General features: G+C 40.0%; 1 protein-coding gene and 1 long non-coding RNA gene across 4 annotated transcripts; one reads left to right on the top strand and one right to left on the bottom strand.

Moving 5' to 3' along the window:
* Positions 1 to 1,374: 1,374 nt before the first annotated feature.
* On the top strand, positions 1,375 to 14,572 carry LOC126998952 (39S ribosomal protein L19, mitochondrial-like). The gene is made up of 7 exons (XM_050861244.1): positions 1,375 to 2,249; positions 3,774 to 3,918; positions 6,895 to 7,019; positions 7,490 to 7,624; positions 10,804 to 10,991; positions 12,014 to 12,162; positions 14,094 to 14,572. Exons 1-7 carry the CDS (start codon positions 2,195 to 2,197, stop codon positions 14,212 to 14,214), a joined length of 918 nt encoding a protein of 305 aa, XP_050717201.1. The 5' UTR covers positions 1,375 to 2,194; the 3' UTR covers positions 14,215 to 14,572.
* Positions 14,029 to 19,959, bottom strand: LOC126998953 (uncharacterized). Of its 3 annotated transcripts, none has more exons than XR_007753080.1 (2): positions 19,444 to 19,959; positions 14,029 to 14,280 (listed from the first exon to the last, which is right to left on the bottom strand). It is a non-coding gene; the product is annotated as an uncharacterized LOC126998953 (long non-coding RNA). The 3 variants fall into 3 exon arrangements; XR_007753081.1 differs by lacking the exon at positions 19,444 to 19,959 and adding an exon at positions 14,772 to 16,647; XR_007753082.1 differs by lacking the exon at positions 19,444 to 19,959 and adding an exon at positions 14,776 to 16,647.
* Positions 19,960 to 20,799: the final 840 nt, after the last annotated feature.

The following is a 20,799-nucleotide window of genomic DNA, read 5'->3' as shown; positions in this document are numbered from 1 at the left end:
TGGAACAGAGGAAGAAATAAGGTTAGTAATAGAAAAGTACTGGAGTAAGGTAATCAAGATAGATACAGGGGATAGAGGAATAGAGAACATGGTAATCTACAGTGACAGAAAGGAAATGGAGGAGGTAGGAATAGAAATAGGGGAGGTAGAGCGAGCACTGAAAATGTTGAAGAATGGGAAGGCGGCAGGAACAGATGACATTATAGGAGAATTCCTCAAGTATGGAGGAGATGCAGTCAAGAAGGTTATTTTTAATATCTGCAAGGAGGTTCTGGAGGAAGGGGAGGTACCACAGGACTGGAAAAAGAGCAGGGTAACTCTGATACACAAAGGAGGGGGAAAGGATAAAGCAGAGATAGGAAATTATAGGCCAATAGCTATCATGAACACCATGGCAAAGGTGTTTGGAATAGTAATAAACGAAAAGCTTAAGAACTGGATAGAGATGCAAAAGGTGCTTGGAGAGGAACAGAGTGGATTTAGGAAAGGCAGAGGAGGGCTGGAAAATATATTTACCTTAAAAGAGATTATTGAAAGGAACAAGTTGAAGAAGAAGGAGTTATACCTAGTATTCATAGATCTTGAAAAGGCGTACGACACAGTGAACAGAGAAAAGCTCATTAGACTGCTAGGACATGTAGGTGTAGATGACAAGATAGTAAATATAATACAGAGCCTATATGAGGGAAATGAGGTGCAGTTCACGTTAGGAGACGCCACTACTGGGTGGTTAGAAAATAATGTAGGAGTCAGACAAGGCTGTGTGATGTCCCCGACGCTTTTCAACATGTACCTCGAGGAGCTGATAGTGAGAATTAGGAAAGCCGGGAAAGGGGTAGAGATAGGAGGAGAGAAGTTAGGGTGCCTGGCTTACGCTGATGATGTAGTGTTGATGACGGAGAGGAAAGAGGAGATGGAGGAGATCCTGCACATAGCTCAGGCATATGGGAGGGAGTGGGACCTGAAATTTAGTGAAAGAAAATGTAAGGTTATGGAGTTTGGTAGTGGAGGCAGTAACCAATGGGTACTAGGAAACAACGTGCTGGAGGTAGTCGATAAATATATGTACCTAGGAATGGAGGTTAGCAAGGAAGGCATAGGAGGGGAGAAACAGAGGAAAGTGAATGAAGGGAAGGCAAGGAGGATGTCAGGGATGATAATAAATGGAGGCAATAGAGTAGTAAACAAATATGATGTAGGGCGAAGTCTGTGGAAAGGAGTAGGTGTACCATATTGCCTCTATGGATCAGAGATAACGCACTACAGAGAAGGGGACATCGCACAGCTGGAAAAGGTTCAGAACACAGTAGGCCGGTGGGGATTAGGAGCCCCTAGGAGCACAGCGGTAGAGGCCAGAGGATATATGGGATGGAGTACATTCAAGGAAAGAATTGTAAAGGGCAAGTTAGGCTTCCTTAAGAAAATTGAAAAGAGTAGTGAGGAGAGATGGGCAAAGAAAATACTGCAAGAAAGTGGAAACAAGTCCACCTGGGGGAAAGAGTTAGAGAGGTGGAAAAGGAGAGAACACCTGAGGGAAGAGTGGAATGAAATGGAGATCAGGGATGTGAAGAAGGCAGTAGAAAGGAACGGACAAGTCAAATGGCAGGAAGGAATGAGTGGCAAGTCAACGCTAAAATGGTACAGCAGGAAACAGAAACCAGAGGGAGTACACTGGCATGTAGGAGACTGGGGGAGCAAACTATTGTTTAAAGCAAGAACAGGAACCCTGGAGGTAAACGGCAGGAACAGGGACGGGGGAAACCAGGACTGTAGCTGTAGGACGGGGCAGATAGAAACAGTAGAACACCTAATAGTGGAATGCAGCAACTATGAGAGGCAGAGAGGGGAGTTGGTGGCAGGAGTAGTGATGGTAATAGGCGGAGAGGAGTGGGCTAGGAGACTAGAGGAGGAAAACGGGGCGATCTGCACGGTGTTGGGGCTGTATGGAGACAAAAAGGAAACGGAAAGAAAAATGGTAAAGTTGGCAAAAGTGTTCCTCGCGCAGTGCTGGGAAAAAAGGGCACAAATGTCCGTATAAGTGAATATAAGTGGCTTTATTTCAGATTAGAAAATTACATAACGCTGAAAAGAAAGTTGTGTGAATAAGAAGGGAGGAACGAGAGGAGGAGGACCTAAGAAGCGATACAAAGCGTTACAGGTCAAAAGAAGAAGAAGAAGAAGAAGAAGCAGCAGCATGGCGGGGGTGGCGGCGGGCCGGGTGTGTCCTGGACTCTCTAGGCTTGTGCAAGGTAAAAAGTGTGCAGTTCAATGGTTGTTGGCGTGCTGGCTGGTGTATGGGCTGTGGTAGAGGCAGGAGACTGCTATGGGATGTGACATATATAGGTATTGTTTGTACTGGAACGGACTTCATCAGTCTGCCTGTAGACGTCAGCGACACTTCTAACTGCAGCACAGAGTCTTTAAAGAGAACGTTGGACCTGTTTCTGCAGAGGATCCCTGATGAGCCCCAGGCAGTCCTACACTCACTTACTAAAAAGGGGGCAAAGAGTAACTCACTCCCTGACCAGCTGAGCCACATCAGAGTGGATCACAGTGTAGGGGCGGTGGACTCCTAAGTCAACCGTGGTTAATGTCACCTAAACCAATGACAAGACAAGACCAGACAAGGCATCACAACACTTATCAAACAACAAATAAACGTGCATCTCCACACAGGCAGACAAGCACACAGATTTACATCTAGGCTCTTGCTCTTGCTGTACATGTAACCCGTCGCAGAGTCAAGCCTTCATATTGGCACAACCTGTAAAAATGAAAACAAAACAAGCAGTATCCATTACAAATCTTCCAATTCCCTATTTCTTGCACACCACATCTTTTCCTGAAAACTCTTCATGGCTTCTATAATTCTCTCATTTGCTTCAGCACTAAGTCCCAGCAGCAGCAGCATCCATTCCCTCTCTGTTCTTGCAATCCTCCCATTCACATCCCAGCCCATCTCATTCAGTGCCACCCTCATCATCTCCGTCCTTTCTCGCCAGTACCTCCCACACACCAGTAACACATGCGCGACAGTTTCATCCACACCCCTGTCACACATCTGACACTCTTTGCTGTGGGACTCAGACCACCTGTAATTTCTTGCATTCACATTCGTACACTGTGCTCGAGCTTGGAAGAGAAGATCACCACCCAGGCTTCCATCATACCAGCTGACACACTGCGGGGCTTCCTTTTCCCTGTACCATTCCAAAGTACTCTTTCGCTCCATCGCATGCTTCCACCTCTTCAGACTGTCACCTTTCACTGCACTGTCTATCTCTCTCTTCCACTTTCTCACATCCCATTCTGCCACTGTACTGACTGTAGTGAGCCATCACCACAATGGCCATATTGAAAACAGGGAATGGTGAAGCATAATGCAAGTATTTATCGAAGATAGTCAAACACTCAAACTCATAAAAACAAAACAAAACTAACCACCTAATGGGGAGCCTTTACCTCCCCTCACCCTCCATTATATTACTTAACCAAACCTAACCACCTAACATGGAGCTTTGTCCGTTCACTCTCCCACATTTAGCCATTTCTGCAGGAAATAAGTATATAGAACGACAAATCATACAAATAAGGTTCATCCTGATCCACAGCCCAAGCCTCTCTCTTCATGCTTGACCACTGCAGTCTCCGGTCCTTGGTGATGCCTTATCCATTTGTTCACAAAATTGGTTTTTATATAAGTACCTATGTAATATAGTATTGGTCTGCATGTGAACCCAGTCATGATTAAAACTCAATTTGTGTATTGACAGGTGTTTGCACAGAGGCATGGGGGTGCCAGCAAGTGAGGGGAGTATTCTTCCGGCCTAAACCCATCTCTAAGGAGCCCATTCGGGTGTTGCCCTACATACCAACACAGGACCCAGACATCATCAGGAAGATGCCCCAGGACTTCAGGTGGGTGTGGAGGGAGGGGCTAGAGATTGTGTTAGTAGTAGTAAAAGTGGTAATGGTGATAACAGTAGTAGTACAGTAAAATTCCTAGTAACTGGCAGTCACAAGGATTTAGAGGTGTCAGATAAGCAGAAATTCTGGATACAGTAAAATCCTTACTATCTGGCCCAGAAGTATCTAAAAACCCCAAGTATCTGGCAAAAATGTGTTCATTAAAAAAAAAAAAAAAAAAAAAAAAAAGATAGAATTACAAAGATCTAACTGTAAGATTTGAAATACCTGTTCTATGCAGCTGTTTAGTTTTCTGGCACCACTCCAGCAGCGGCACACCCTTACCTTGTAGTGCGGCTGCTAGCATGGGGCGAGCCTCCCATAACTCCCTCTGCGAGGGGGGTACCTCTTTGGCCAACTGGTGTACAGGGTGGCGAGTGGGATGGAGAATCTGGACGGAGAGGACCTGTGTGTGTGGAGCGAAAGAGAAATGAGAGGACATGGAAAGAAGTTGAGGGCGACCACGTGTAGGCGAGATGTGAAAAAGTTTAGCTTCCCAAACAGAAGCATTGAGCTGTGGAATGGACTGGAGGAGGAGGTGGTTTGTGCATGAAACATTCATGATTTTAATGAAAAGTTGGATAAGAGAGGATATGGAGACGGGACAGCGCGAGCGTAGCTCTTTTCTCGTATGTCAAAACTAGGTAAATACACACACACACACACACACACACACACAAAAAAAAAAAAATCACAATAAATGCATAAATTCACACATAAAAGTATATATGTATACCCTCATCATCCCAGGGAAGAAGTTGCATTTATGTAACTTGAATTAGGGTGGGGAGAAGGTAGTGTGTTGGCTATTTTCTGATTGTTTTCTGCCCTCAACCATTTATCAGGGCACCGTTGCCACTTACGTGATGTGGTGTGACCCTGATCTCCATTTTCTGAAGCCATGGAGCTGGTATTGATTGATAAAGCCATTATTAATGCATAAATAACATAGCATTGCAATGGTGTTTATACAACCGGGAGGCAGGCGTGAGTCACGTGGCTGGCGTGTGTGAGTCACATGGCTGGCGTGCGTGATTGGCCAAGATGTGGCCTGAGAATAAATGGGTCGTGCTGATTGGCCAACCAACACGTGGTTTATGCTGCTTGAGCCCTTTCTGCTTGCTCAGTGCAAAGTGCTAGGCGAGGAAAACCTGATTAACTACGGAATGTACGACCCTATTTACCGAGGTTGTATGGTTGGAAATCCCATCCCCTCTATATTCTTGCGATAGGGGAGAGGCTACGCAGTGTTTCCCATAAAAAAAAACAAGAAATGGCCGGTGTGTGGGTTGAGCCCTTCCTGCATGCAGGTCTTCAAATGTGGTACTCTGAGGTTGTTTAGACATGTGATATATGACTTTGTGATGGGGCTGTTTTGATTTAAATCATGTGATTTAAATGGATTTAAATCAGAGTAAAAAAAATATTGATTTGAATCAAAATAAAATATACTGTATTTGAAATTATATATATATATATATATATATATATATATATATATATATATATATATATATATATATATATATATATATATATATATATATATATATATATATATATAAAATGTGATCCATTTGTACAGGACAGGTCCTGTAGTAAATCAGACACCAGTGAATGGTTGCCGTCTCTTACAAAACAAATATTCAAAAGCATAAAAGGAAAGCAATGTCTTTTTATTAATAACAACAATAAATGTAATTATGAAGTTTAATGAGCATAATTCTGTTTTGAATACACAGCAACATGATTTAATCTAATTTCTTATTAATATGATCCAAATGTGACTACATACTGATTGAAGTCCCTCTTCTGTTTCTCTTTATTTATGTGCTGGTTATTTTAACTTGTTAGATCTGATTAAACTACCAGTATTTTTCAACTTATGATTTTCAAGTGAAAACTCATCTTGAGTTATGTAACAACACTAAACTATGATTTCATTTGACATTGGTAAAGTTTCTTACAAGTAAATGTCCTCATAAAAGTGAAACAAATAATCAACTTAAACCAAACAATGCTTAAAGTAAAAAAAATAATTTAAGTAAAAAACATTGATTTAAATAAATAAAAAAATCCAATTTAAATCAAATAAACCTTTTTTTTCATTAAAAAATCATGATTTTTTCCAACCCTGCTTTCTGAAGAGAGTGTAAGAATAGTATTGAGAGAGAGAGAGTGTCAGTGGGAGACCACCAGTGGAATGGATCAATAGAATAGATCGGTATTGGAGAGACAATTGGCAGGAGAGGGATTGAGGATGCTGAGTGGGAGTGCCAGAACAGGGAATGTTGGAGACACTTTTGCTGTGTCCTCCCCCTTGGGAGAAATTCCTTTAAGGGGACAGAGTCATGTATATATATATATATATATATATATATATATATATATATATATATATATATATATATATATATATATATATATATATATATATATATATATATATATATATATATATATATATATATATATATATATATATATATATATATATATATATATATATATATATATATATATATATATATATATATATATATATATATATATATATATATATATATATATATATATATATATATATATATATATATATATATATATATATATATATATATATATATATATATATATATATATATATATATATATATATATATATATATATATATATATATATATATATATATATATATATATATATATATATATATATATATATATATATATATATATATATATATATATATATATATATATATATATATATATATATATATATATTCAACAGTAATTCACATAGCTAGAAATATGCTTTTCTTTGGTAACCCTTTTTTTGTTTTGAGTAAATCAACTTTCAGAATATTGCTATTGTTTATTTGTAATGATGCTGTACATGGCTCACAATGCTGCTCTGTCTTACAGATTTGTGTACCCAGAGTTCCTGCCAGACCCTTCACCAATGTATAGGAATCGCATGCGGGAGAGGCTGGAGCGGCAAGACATGTTGAGTCGGAGGGCTGTTATGCCCATCCCGGAGTTTTATGTTGGTGAGACTTTCTTATTGGACTGTGCACTTAACTAATTGTAGCATATAGGGTCAGAGCTTATGTTTGTTTGTCATGTCTACATTTATTTTTATGAGATGTATGACCTATATCCACTTTACATTTTATAATTATGTACACGTTTTGTTTGTACTATATCCTGTTCAAGGTTATGTAATGTGTTAGAGCACTGTTGGTTGCACACAAGAAACAAAGTTGTGCGTTTGTTGAAAAGATGGGGTCAAATGGATAGCTAGGGCTGGTGGAAGTAGAAATGCATTTTCAAGATTTTTTATTTATAACCCAGTCTAATCTTGCGTATGTGCTTTAGGTGGCCAGAGTTTGTTACATCATGGAAGCAGTATATTAAAAATAACCTCAGCATTCACTCTTAAATCATGGTGGCAATGCTACTGATAACTTTGAAGCAATTTGTAAAATTTTGCAATCATTAAATCCACATTCTCTGTCAGGGTCCATCATGGCTGTGACTGTGGCAGACCCCAATGCATCTGGCAAAACCAACAGATTTGTGGGTATCTGCATCCAGCGTGGTGGTGCGGGACTTCGGGCATGGTTCATTCTTCGCAATGTGATTGATCACCAAGGTAGGAAAAATGATCAAAAAACATACTTTAGTGATGTACCCTCCTATGAGGGCTGATTGATTATCAGAGAAACCCGAGAGTTACACTTGTCTCTGTGATCATGGGTAAGAGAGACTTGTGAAAAATAATTGGGTTCACAGAACAATAACTATGAATTGGTTGGATATTGTAAGGGATGACATGCTTTGATTTCAGATAAACACTTCTTAGGCCCAACTACAATAGAACCTCGTTTATCCGGCATGCAAAACAGCGGCACGGATCTGATCTGATCTTGATCTTGCTGTCACAGGTGGCTTGAGATTTCTCTCAAGACAGGCCTTTGTATTGGCAGCTCCTGTGAAAGAAAACAAAATATACAGAAAGACTGTGTTCTACTTGGGACAAGATATCATTGCCTACATCTTGCACGTCACATACTCCTGAAGAACTTTCAAAAGAAGGGTGGTTGAGGGGGGCGAACTCCCCCCGTTAGGATGGTCAAGGTGGGCAAAGCCCCCTCGTTAGGTAGGTTGTTAGGTTTGGTTAGTTTAAATTTATTTGGCATGCGGTGTGGGCTGGCAGAAATACGCAGCATGGGATGGGACATGGTGGTCCACTACACTTGATGGTGTTGCGAGAAATACCTCCTCGCAGAAATAAGTTGCTCTGTTGTCCACCGCGCATGAGCACTGGGGGAATACACAGCTGAAAAATCATTAATTTGCCTGGTTTTATTTAAGCTTGTCCACTTGTGATCTTTGTGAGCAGTGAGTTAAGGAGGCTGCCAGAGGGGGGTCCTTCCTGGGTACACAGTGCATCCTATGGCTTTGAAATCTTAGTATGTTGTTTGTTGGTGTAAATCTATGACATTCTAGAAATTTTGTGAAATTTGGGTGAATGTGTAGGGGAAACTCAAACAAAGCATAAAATCTTCTTTTTGTTTCACAGACTTTATTTTTTAGTTAATTGCTTTGAAAAAAATACCATTGAAGCTTTGCATATATATCTACATTTCTCATTTTTAAAATTTTTGATTTTTTGTTTTGGCTTTGAAAAAAAAAATTTCACTAATAATTTTCTCCACTTTTTCTCCCGTTTTCTTTTTACATTTTTTAAAATGTACAAAATGAGAAAAATTGCCATTTAGTTGTAGTTTATATTAATACCTAACAAATGACTGTCAGACTTTTTGTCCATTTTGTGAAAACAAATTTTGAGATTTGGGCTCCTAAAGATTTTTTTTTCCATATCATATGTTTTGCCATTTGTATTCATTTGATCGGCATGAAATCTTCACATATGATTGTTTATACCTTGTTCACTTACTGGAGAAGGATAAGGCATCTAGTCCCCCTTTATAATAAAAAGTATTATCACTCAAATGTGGTGGTGGTGGTGAGGTTGGTGTGAAGACAGTCATGACTCTTGCTTCCAGCATTGCTTTCTTGCATGTTTCCTGGGTCTCCATTTTATTCTAGAAGCCTTCTTCATGTTCGTGAATCTGCTCATGGTTGCTTTGCGCTTGTACGTCATTGTAAAGACGTTTTTGGGTTGTAGCGCAACGAAAAATTTCAACGTCCTCCTCGGTCAGCGTATGGGTGAAAACTGAGCAGCAGAGTGCGCATTTCACATTTGGCAGCTGTCACGAGTGGATAAAGGGATGATGGATGACAAAATTTAGAGAGAAAAAGACTATTTCTAATGTGAATTTTACGTGCGTACAAGCCCTGAGAAATACCTTGTGTGTTGGCGCGCTTTGACGTAACAGCGCGGGGCATTTAAATCTCTTAACCCTTAGCTTACAGCGATCGTATATATAAATGCACTACCACGCCCAATTCGCACGGGATCATATATATAATCATCACACTCACGCTCTTTACGTTTCAGATATACCGTCAGTTCTTGACTCAGAAGAATGGTGGAGGCATCTGGCATCCGTACACACTCACATTCGTCTCCAGCGCGCAGCCTACCGAAGGCCACAGATCATTTTCCACTTTTGTTCGGAATACATGTCATGTCTCATGACGTGTCAAACAGTTCCTCTGCTCCGGGCAGAAGTAGAGTGCGGGTGAATTAAAGTGACAGTGACTTTGATGACTGCTATGGTATGACATTGACAGAGGAGGGAGGGGCAAGAGGTAGAGAGAGAGAGAGAGAGAGAGAGAGAGAGTGGGTGCTTCCAAGAATGCGCCACGGCCATTTAGAAAATGCACAATATTTTCGGCTGTCATAACTTTTTTATTATTATTAGGAGAGAGGTTTTATTACACCACCATATATACTAGATGAATATACAATTATTGGAAAGAGGAAAGACACCATTTCCACCTCTTTTAAATGCCTAAATTTTCCCCGTGCACAGCATCCAGAGATATATATCGCCACCCATACTCTAAGGGTTAAAGGGAACCCGTTTTTAATATTCTAAAAAAATATGCTTCATTACCTGGTAGTACATAACATCCCCAATATGCTGAGCGAGAAAAACTAATTTAGTCAGTTTAAAAAATATTTGTCAAAAAATACCCCTTTAAATGTAGAAACAGAAAGCAAGTTGAACCTCTCTGTAGCTGATTCCTACAACACGGTGGTAACGTGGCAGCAAGTGGCGGTGGTGTCAATCATTTAGTGATTTCTGGTAAAAAATGCTATCTCCATAATAAACAACATCCTATTTTGTCCAGAAATAAGCAGTCAGTGTCTTGAAATTAGTAGGTTACCCTCTTGTTAACCCCTTCACTATGACTGGGTGAAAACAGCACCCTGCCCCGCCAAGACCAGATCCGGGCTGGCTCACAAATTCTCGAACCCTCTTGTGGTCCTGCTGCACAAGACTTCCTACTATTCCTCATCCCTATTCTATCCAAATCCCTTATGCAAGAGGGAACCAGCATCTTCACTATTTCATACCTTTTGCTGGTAAACTCTGGAAGTCTTCCTTAGTCTGTATTTCCTCCTGTCTACAAATTTAACTTTTTCAAGAGGGGGAGTATCAAGACACCTCTCCAAATGACTTACTTTTCTGTTTCAAACATTTAAGCTTTATGGGACCAGTGCCATTACAGTTTTTTTTTTTTTGTTTTTTTTGTGCCATTGAACTGCCTTTTTCTCTCTTAAAAATAAAGAAAAATAAACTCATAATTGAAACTATTATAATACTACCTTTATTGATTTCATCTGATCTGGTACAGGTTTAGAGATCAAGTATGAGATGTATGCACCGCTGATACAGAGCATCGAGGTGTTGAGGCTGGAAAAGCGGCTGGATGAAGAGTTGTTATATCTGAGGGATGCACTCCCCATCTACTCCACCTTCCCTCTGGAGATGGAGCCAGAGGTTTTACAGGAAGGAGCACCAGTACCTGTTAACCCCATCAAGGTGCTGTAAAGAGGCTGCATTAGAAATGATAGCATTCAAATGTGGAAGCACTGAGAAGCTGGAAAAGTTGGGGGATTGGTTGTGTATTTAAGAGAAAATTAGATACCAGCATTACTACAAAATTGTAAATAAGGAATGTCCAGAGTGAGGATTTTGCATTGTTTATTAAACAAGCTGCTGCTATATGAAGGAGTGCAGATCTTTGTGTTTTTACTGGATGCTTGTAATACAGGGTAGGAAAGGGGCTGTATACTTGGAAATAGTAATATGAATAGTTGTTAGGTGTGATGGTGTAGTATGAAACTTCTGGCATAAAAAAGTTCCTAGGTGAATATTTGAGAAACAAAGACAGAAGGAAACGAATGGAGTATGCAAAGTTGGAGTATATGGATAGGACCAAATGGAGACTGCTGGTGCTCCCCCACCCCCATGAAGGTATAAAAAGTCCCTGGGTGATGTAGTGGTCGGGTAGCTGCAGAGGATGATGCACATCGTTTCTGTTTAGTTCCTCATTCATTATTCTTTGTATATTTATATCAGGCAAGCTGATCATCATAAAATCATTTCTATAGAGATTACATTGATATACAAATGTGGTAACTAACTGATGGAAACATTTGGCCTGATTTAGGTATGCAAAGAATGATGATTACATAACTAAGAATCCCTATGCTGGCACAGATCAACTACTGCATCACAAACTTTTATATGCCTTTTAATTGATAGGCAATAATAGTTCTGCATAGATCTGACTTTTTTTTCCACATCCAACTCCATAAGGGAAAATATGGATGTTGAACAAAAAGAAGAGAAGAATCTGATTAATTCCAATTATTTGTCATTTGTTGTGAATAATCACAAAGAAAGTAAAGCCTGTTTTATAAGCATATCATACCACTGATAGCTGTGTTCTGCATTGATGACTCTCACCATCTCTCAGTGATTATGTGAGTTGTATTACTTTTCTTTTTGTAAAAATGCCCTTCATTAATGCTGTAATCATAGCTTTTTCTCCATAACAGGTTCAATTGAAGCCGAGACCATGGCATGAGCGATGGGAAAGGAAAAACCTTCAGGGTGTTCAAGACTTAGGGCTCCCAGAAAGATTTTATCAGAAGGCAAAGCTTTTAGAGAAACCATGGGAGAAGTTTGACCTAATGAAGGAGTACAGGTAAGATTCTTAACCAATAGTTGAGAAACCTCACTAACTTATGTTTAAAATAGCACAAGTCGGCAAGACACCTGCCTCAGAAAGGTAAAGTCTGCATTTTACACTTGCTGAATTTAAAGAAAACGTTATTGTTTATGGTTATCATTCTTAACCTAAATTTTTCACCCCATAAGTAGTGCAATATTTCTAAGGAGCACACAATAGTTATGCTATGTGATGTGTGTAATGTGGGGTCTTTAAAGGGATATGGATTATTCTGGTTTGTATGCCAAATAAAATGGCAGATGAAAGACAGGGAGATGGAGTTTTACATTTATTTTTAACATCATACTTTACAGGAACAGCAATTTTATGCAGTTTAGTCACAGTTCAAAAGTTAAAGCCACGATTATCGTACTGACCACAGCAAAATGCTGTATGCATGGGAAAAAAATAAGTAGATTTTTAAAATTTCATTATTTTTTTTTTTATTATTTTTTTGGTGCTGCCTGTAGGGTTAGGAGATTCTCTTGAGGGCCTCTTGGACGACCCCAGTTTTTAGTGGGCACTTGTAATTTTGTTATATATTGGCTGCCATGATATATGACTTGCTTGTCCCCCATGCTGCCCATCGGTGCTCCACTTGAACAAAGTCACCAAAGTTAGGGTTGATTGAAGATCTGGGCAGCATGTGGGTAATCATCCGACACTCGGCAATGGTTGAAAATTGTCAGCAAGCTTCGGTGGGACTCAAACCTAGGTCCTCGGGTTCATCATGCTTGCACTCAAACCACTTGGCCACTAACTCTCTGGCACTGGTAGGCTCTCTTGAGAAGCCTCTTGGATGGCCCCAGGTTGTTAGTGGTGCACTAACTAACTAATGGGGAGCATATGCCCAGGGGCACATTGCTTCACTCACCTACCACCTCCACTCCTGACGGTCCAGGACGGGTTAACCTCTGGTGGGCTCCTTGTGTGGGTGCCTGGAACATCCTGAGCCTCTAAGAATATCATCAACTACCCCATCTGTCAGCAGAACTCAGGAGGTTGAGATTGGACACTGTGGGGCACTCTGAGACGAGGAGACCAGGCAAAGGAGAGAGCAGTAGTAGGAGTCATACCTACTATTGGTCTGGGCAGAGCAATAAATACTTGTCTCAAAGGAGAGGTTTCATGTGAGAGGAAAAATTACTAATTTAGCCTAGTGTTTTAAGGTATGCTGGCTTTATAAAATTTATAGTGTTTATAGTTAATTATAGTTAATAAGGTATGAATGTAAAGTGGAAGAGTTGGACTATGTTATCCATGGCTCTGGAAATTACTGTAATTAATAACTTATGAAATACAGCCATTTACTTTTTTTCTGCGACTTTATAGTGGCGTCTTTATACCAGTTCACGGTTGAATTTACTGATAACACATCTTTTTCTTAAAGCTTATTAACTTCCTCTTACACTTAGGAACAGGTAGCCTCATATCATCCTTTGCCATAATAGCAAGTGTTTAGCAAAGAATAACGTGAATCCACCTGTTCCTTAATGTGAGGGGTATTGGTATGCCTCCAGAAAAAAATAACTTGGCTTGTACAAGAAGGGTAACAGTAGAGTCTCTATAATACACAATGCAACTAAGTAGGAGAGTGTTGTGCACTGTGTGATGCTGGGAAAAAAGGCTGGCTGCATTTGTATTACATTATTTGTAGAACATTTCAGTATCTTTAATTTTGCTGTTAGCAGCACAGTATGATTGCAACAGTACTCTTTAGTTCTGCTGTCAGAGCACAGTGTGATTGCAAGAGTCATATGTCTTGTAACAAAAATAATGCTAGGTGAAAGTAGTGTTGCATTATTCATGTAAAAGGTGGCAACTTGGGTTATAAAAGAGAGGTGCTATTTTGAATTTGAATATCTTGAATTTTTGTATAATATTTTTTCTCTGTGCTTCATCAACAGAGCTACAATTCCTGAGGAGGAGCAAGCAGACATATTCCGTGAGATCTCCCCACAATACCCAATGATGGAGACCACACGGCGTCGGACCAAGAGAAAGCGTGTTGTGCCATCTCAGTCCTAATGCTAGCAGGGAACCCCTTGTTTGAATCCAATGACTCTTGGTCGTGGCACTCAGATGTGTAATATGCTGGGACAAAGAACACTATCATTAGTGAAGCAGCAAGTGAAGTGCTTGTGCTGAAAAGAAAAAAGTATTTTAGAAATTGCATTGATAAATAAAAGTACCGTAGTTTCAATTATTATTAGCTCTTAAAGGGACAAAATTAAGAAATCTCTTGATTTTGTGAGCACTGAAAGCATCATTACACAAAATCACTACACCCATTAGAGTAAGCAGTTGTATAGTTGGAGAATTTTCTATGTTATTTATCACTGAACTGTACTGACTTGTTAATTTTGTAAATAGAAAAGAATATAAATTGAATTTTTTAATGTGTCCTGAAATTTTCATACAGAATGTTTAATAATTCTACTTTTGGAAAATGGATCACAGTCATAATTATGGGATGCACATAAGTACATTTGTAATGAAGACATAGGTGGTTGAGTGTACAAGCAGGTGCTCTAACTAACTAACTAATTGGGAGTATACGCCAGGGGGCGTGTCGCTTCACTCACTCACTCCACTCTCAACAGTCCCCTGTGCAAGCTCCCACGCAGCTGCCCTATCCATCCCAAGTCCCTTCTAGTAGGATGCAAGTCTGTAGGGGGATACGTTTCTATAGAAGCACTGTTCCTAAATGAGGGCTGGGAAGGGGTCAAGGCGGGGCAACACAATGTCCATCATGCCATGTCTTCCAAGCCTGCAATGTGTAACTTCTGTGATATATGTAAAAGGCATCACTAATAAGATAAAACACATACCAATACAATTTTAACTTAAATATTATGATATATCAAAGAAAATTAAACACATACATAAGGTATTAATACAGCATAAAGAAACGTGGCATACATATTTTTCATTGGTGCGAAGAAAATGTTATTACTTTCATTGACTTTCACTGCAGTTCTAAGGTGGGTAAGGAATGTAACAGCTATATTTATAAGATAGTTTGAAGAAATATAAGTAAAAATATGATATTTTCTTGACCAAAATAAATGTTAAATCCCTCAAGAGCGGCAACACTCCAACTGACCCAAGCTGACACGAGCCGATTGCTTCCACGAACTCACTTTGCATCTTGACACAGCCATTATAACCATGATGCAACAAAATATAAATTATGAGAGAGAGAGAGAGAGAAGGGGGGGATGTTAGCAGTGTTGAGTGCAATGTTAGGGTGATTTACATATATATTCAGACCACACAGACCCTATGGTCCAGACTAGGTTGTCTCCTTAAACCTAAGTGAAATTCTGTTAATCAAATGATGCCAAAATCTTTGCATTTCTACTTTGGTAAATATTAAGTTGAAGGAAGTGTTGGTTGAGCTTGTTTTTAAAGGAGTCAATTGTGTTCCACCAGACCACTGAAGGTGGGAGCTTATTCCATTCTCGCACTACAACAAAGAAAAATTTGGTGCAGTCTGAATATACTTGTTTACATTTAAGTTTTGTGCCATTATTTCTCGTTCGCAAAGTGTCATCGATCGTAAACAATTTTGATTTGTCCACATTCGTAAAGCCATTAAATATTTTAAAATATATTCTATCAATTTTTCTCGGAGGCGACATTTCTCAAGAGAAAACATGCTAAGAGTTGAGAGCCTTTCATCGTAAGGTTTGTTACGCAAGGAAGATAAATTTTTTTTGCCCAACGCTGAACACCTAATTTAGCAATGTCCTTTGCATGTTGGGGAGACCAAAACTGTACTGCGTATTCCAAGTGCAGTCTGAATAAACTATTGTGTAGCAGGAGTATTAAATCTTTGTTTTTTAATAAAAAGTTTCTAAATGAAGCCCAGCATTCTGTTCGCTTTATTTGCTGCATCAGTGCATTGCTGTGAGAATTTGAAGTTTGTCGCGATTTTGACACCCAGGTCCTTGACGCACTGAACCCTTTTGAATTTAACGCCATGCGTATCGTAATCTAACCTCTTATTTTTTGTTCCATCTTGAAGAACCTGGCACTTATCTATATTAGAGGGCATCTCCCATCTATCAGACCAAGCTGAAATTTTATGCATTTGTGAGAGAGAGAGAGAGAGAGAGAGAGAGAGAGAGAGAGAGAGAGAGAGAGAGAGAGAGAGAATGATGTGTGAACTTTCTGTACATACTGCAGTTTTATTGTATGAAATGTTTATTGCACTAATTTTGCTGCTGAAAAAATCTTGCAGTAAAATTAATTAAAAATACTTTTTGTTTTGTATTTCGTTGGAGATATACCTTGGACGCTCTCCTCAGCAGCTTTGAATTTCACGCTTAAAGGTATCCCACAACATTCCAGTATCCTTCAAAGTACCAAACACTCCAAACCAATTGAGGCTGCCACAGCATACTCCTGGTTCCTCACCAGTTTCTCAAGATGGAATCCCGGAGGGTTGCATCTTGAGATATTCTTGGACCAGATGTGTATTCTATAAGTATTGCACCGAGTTTGGTTGGTCGCAAAGAATTCAGCACTCCGGAAAACCCCTACACATAACCCATAGACAGCTCTCGCGATGCCATTGGATGTATTGCTAAACGGACCCTTAATACAGAACACCTTGGAGATATTTAATTTGTTTTTGGTTGCACCATTACTACTACCACTATAGTGTTCCCATTTGAAACTGCCGGTGGGGTGTAGGCCTATGCGGGTCAGCCCCGCCCCGCCACTCTGCCACACACTCCCTTTAAATGAATTTAATTAAATAATTGGGTAATCCACTAAGGTCATATAGTGTTAAGATTGTTTCGTTTTTAGGATAATAACAAAGATTTTGTATAAATACCACGACACTTGACAAGGTTGGAATACAACATTGTCAGGTGTCGTGCGTGGTATTTATACAAAATCTTTGTTATCATCCTAAAAACGAAACAATCTCAACACTATATGACCTTACTATATTATCTAATTATATGATTAAAATCACTTAAAGGTAGTAAATAAATAGCTGACATATGAGAGCAAGCGAGAGGTCTTGAGTGTGTGGCAGAGCGGCGGGGCTGAACCGCATCGGCCTACACCCCACTGGCCAGTTTCAAATGGGAATACTATACCACTACTACTACAGATACACGCGAGTCCGTACAAGTCTTCCTCAACAGGTAAGGGACGAGGCTATCAAGCATCCTACGCTTGCCAATCTGCTCAGTAGTAGGTGTGCTGGCAACCCATACTGGTAGACCTCCCCTCAGCCCCTCTTGTTACTATTTTTTCTTTCCCTGTAACGTGTATCCTGTTCAACTAAGCGATGATAAAAAAAACATTATTCTCCTGGCACACACACAAAAAATAAAATGTGTGTGTGTGTGTTACATGGTGGCCTCTTTGCTTGCACCCATGTTTGTTCCTCGTTTGCATGTTAGACCTCTTCACTTTTCTCTCAGTGTCTTCCTTCACATTCTATTTTCTCCGCCCCGCGTGTCAGTGGAGATGGAGTGTTTCTGCTGTGTTGTGTCCAAACTCTAATTGCATGTTTTGTTTTCCCACCCGCCAGTACCTATGCTTCCTCCTCCCCTCTATGTCTGTCGCCGTAAGACATTAAATTTGATTGTGACTCCGTTTAAACTCTCATAACAATCAATGTGGTATTTTATATATTAATCAGTCAATAAATCAATATATTAATACATCAATCAACTAGTAAGGCAGTCAATAAGCCATTGAGTGAAACAGCCAACTAGCCACCAGTCAGTCAGTCGGTCAATCAGTCATTCAGTTACCACAACCAAGATATTCAAAAGGGAAACCACCAACCTAATCAAACGACACTAATATGATTGAAAGAATGGGCTTCAAAAAAGTTATCTCACACACACACACACACACACACACACGTGCGCAGTTGATAGCCTTTGAGGTACAATGTGGTGGAGGGATCACGAGTAAAAGACAGAAGAAGCATCAGTAGTAGCAGCAGTGATTGTAAGTCGTGATTTTTGTAGTAGTGACTAGTGAGTATTGTCGTTGTCGTAGTAGTAGTAGTAGTAGTAATCATTATTATTTATAGTTTATTGTTGTAAGTAAAACAACAAAGGAGAAGGGAGGAGCATGCCATCCCAACCCCTAGGCATTGTGGTAGTGATTGTATTTGTAGTAATAGTAGTAGTAGTGGTTATTGTACTAGTGATTTTAGTAGTAGTGTATGGTAGAAAAACCGGGAACCAGAAAGAAAAAAAAAAAGAAGAAAATAAGAACAAACAAGAAAAAAACTAAGAAAACAAGGACGAGAAAGAGGAAGGCGAGGAGGCAGCAGTTCCAAGAGAAGCAGCATTCTCGAGACTATATTCAAGTCTGAGGGAATTTGTGTGACAGGAGCTGTCATGGAGGAGGAGCTGGCGGTGTCCCGACTGGGTGTTGGGGCATAAATTATTCTTTAGTGCTTGACTCAGGCTGAGGAGGAGGCGGAGGAAGTATAGGTGGAGTGGAGTGGAAAAAAAAAAAAAAAAAAGGAATGAGTATGAGTGAAATTTGCAACGAGAAACATGGAAGAGCAAACAACACTTTTTTTTGGTTTATAATAAGCTGGAGCGAAGTTCAAAGTTATTCCCACATGTCGCAACGAAAGAGTGGTCAGTGCGATTTTTAATAGAATTGATCACTTTGCACTCGCCAGTTCTATTAGAAGAGTGTTTCTATGGCGGATTACTCTAATCGATAAAATTTACTTCTACCGACATCTGTACCTCTTCACCTCTCAAAGCGGCAGAAGAGGAAGAGGATTAAAAGATGGGGAGGATGAGCGAGGTTAGGAAAAGAGGATGAGGAAGAAGAAAATGAGAGGAAGAGAGGAACAATAAGGAAAGGAAAGGATAGGGAAAATGAAGCGGGAGAGGAGTGGAATTAGGAAAGACATGGGTAAGGAGGAAGGAGACAAATTTAAGGGATGATGAAATGAAAAGAGGAAACGGAGGCGAAGGGATGTATGGCTGGGGTTATGGGGTGAAGGACGAGGGAGAGGAGGAAGAAAAGGGCAGGAAAGGAAGAAGAGTGAGGAGTGAAATATGAGCAGTGTAAGGGAGGAATGACGAAGAAGGGAGCAAACTTGGGGTGGATGAATAAAAAGGGTTATGAATTACACATTATTAACATTCAGATGAAAACAAGTGAAGTTATTTGAATTAAAGGTGTTAATTAGGGAGAAAAAACAGTTATAGATCAACTAATTAAACTATCAAACACTTATCTACTCCTTACCAATTGCTTGCGTTATTTTGTCGCAAGAATGTTCGTTCTTGTCAGACGCTATGTCACGGCGATGCTTGCTACGCCGCCTGGGTCACGACGATGCAATCTTCAGGCCAGTCATTACCAGCCGACTGATCCGCCCCAAGAGAACTATCATCACTAGTGCCCTCAGCAACAAGAAGTCCACCCATTGCAGTAGCAGCCAGAGTGCCAACAATAGCTTCAGTGGCAGGTGCTCCACGACCCGCACTCACCGAGATTGTCCCGCGCGCAAAGGTGCTATAGCCCCTTGTCCTATGTCGGCCCATTACCTCCGACTCACACAGTAACGTTGATACTATCAGGTCCAACACCAGCTGCAGCACCGCCACCGATGAATCAACCATGAACCAACGCTCAAACAAATGATTCATCTATATTGGATCGCTTTTCAAGGAGATCTTACCAGGCGCACAAATACCAGTAAGCTTTTATTTCTAGCTTGGCTAAGCATACGTAGTTGGACCTTTCTGATTTTCTGTGAGGCAGGACATAGGTCTTCGTTAATGAAAATCCTTGTACCGCTAAGCTACGTGACGTTCCTCATTACGACCTTACAGGATCTAAACAAGGGAAAACGATTGGTGGTCGTTGCGCCGTCGACTGGTGAGCTCGTTCCAAGTGGATGTTACGCAGATGTAATTTGTTTACTTTTTGCTTATCTTTTTTTTGAATTTCCTTGAGTGAACTAAAAACTGGTTGTTACCTCGTTGATGATTGACTGTAGCTATTTTAGGATATCATTCACTGGTTTCGTCAATACTTCTAATGTGCCCTTGATCCTGGGAAGTCAGCCGCGTTTTCAGAATTATCGTGTCCATCTTGATGAATCACCAGACCCTTGGCTTATAGCGGGGGTAATAAAGGGACAGGCACTAGCGGAGGAGCCATAACACATGCCTGCTCGCTAGGTGGGGGTGGGGAGGAGAGAGAGAGAGAGAGAGAGAGAGAGAGAGAGAGAGAGAGAGAGAGAGAGGTTGCTTAAATAATTTCAAATGTAATCATAAAACTATTAATACAAAAAAAATATCGTTTAAGTATACCTGTGTGTGTGTGTGTGTGTGTGTGTGTGTGTGTGTGTGTGTGTGTGTGTGTGTGTGTGTGTGTCACTGTCTGTTCTTCTGTCCGCCTTTCTATTTATGTCTGTCTGTCTATCTATTTGTCTATCTGTCTGCCTTTCTGCTCGTCTCTTGTCAATCTGGATGTGGAACGATCTATGTAGGTATGTATCTTCTACGAGTATATACTTATCTGTACTGACCCTTTTCTTTTCTTATTTCCTTCTCGCTTTCTTTCTTTCTCTTCGTTTGTTTGTTTGTTCGTTCG

This window comes from Eriocheir sinensis, chromosome 15 (assembly GCF_024679095.1).
Source record: "Eriocheir sinensis breed Jianghai 21 chromosome 15, ASM2467909v1, whole genome shotgun sequence".
NCBI classification, from domain to species: domain Eukaryota; kingdom Metazoa; phylum Arthropoda; class Malacostraca; order Decapoda; family Varunidae; genus Eriocheir; species Eriocheir sinensis.
Note: the sequence above shows the minus strand (reverse complement) of the source record. Positions and strands in the feature narration are given on the sequence as shown.

What these genes read in the sequence shown, in the direction of transcription:
- LOC126998952 (XM_050861244.1), top strand. Translation starts at nt 2,195, where the DNA reads ATGGCGGGGGTGGCGGCGGGCCGGGTGTGTCCTGGACTCTCTAGGCTT. An exon ending in CAATGTGATTGATCACCAAG is followed by an intron (nt 7,625 to 10,803) that starts GTAGGAAAAATG and finishes GATCTGGTACAG; the next exon opens with GTTTAGAGATCAAGTATGAG. An exon ending in GACCTAATGAAGGAGTACAG is followed by an intron (nt 12,163 to 14,093) that starts GTAAGATTCTTA and finishes CTTCATCAACAG; the next exon opens with AGCTACAATTCCTGAGGAGG.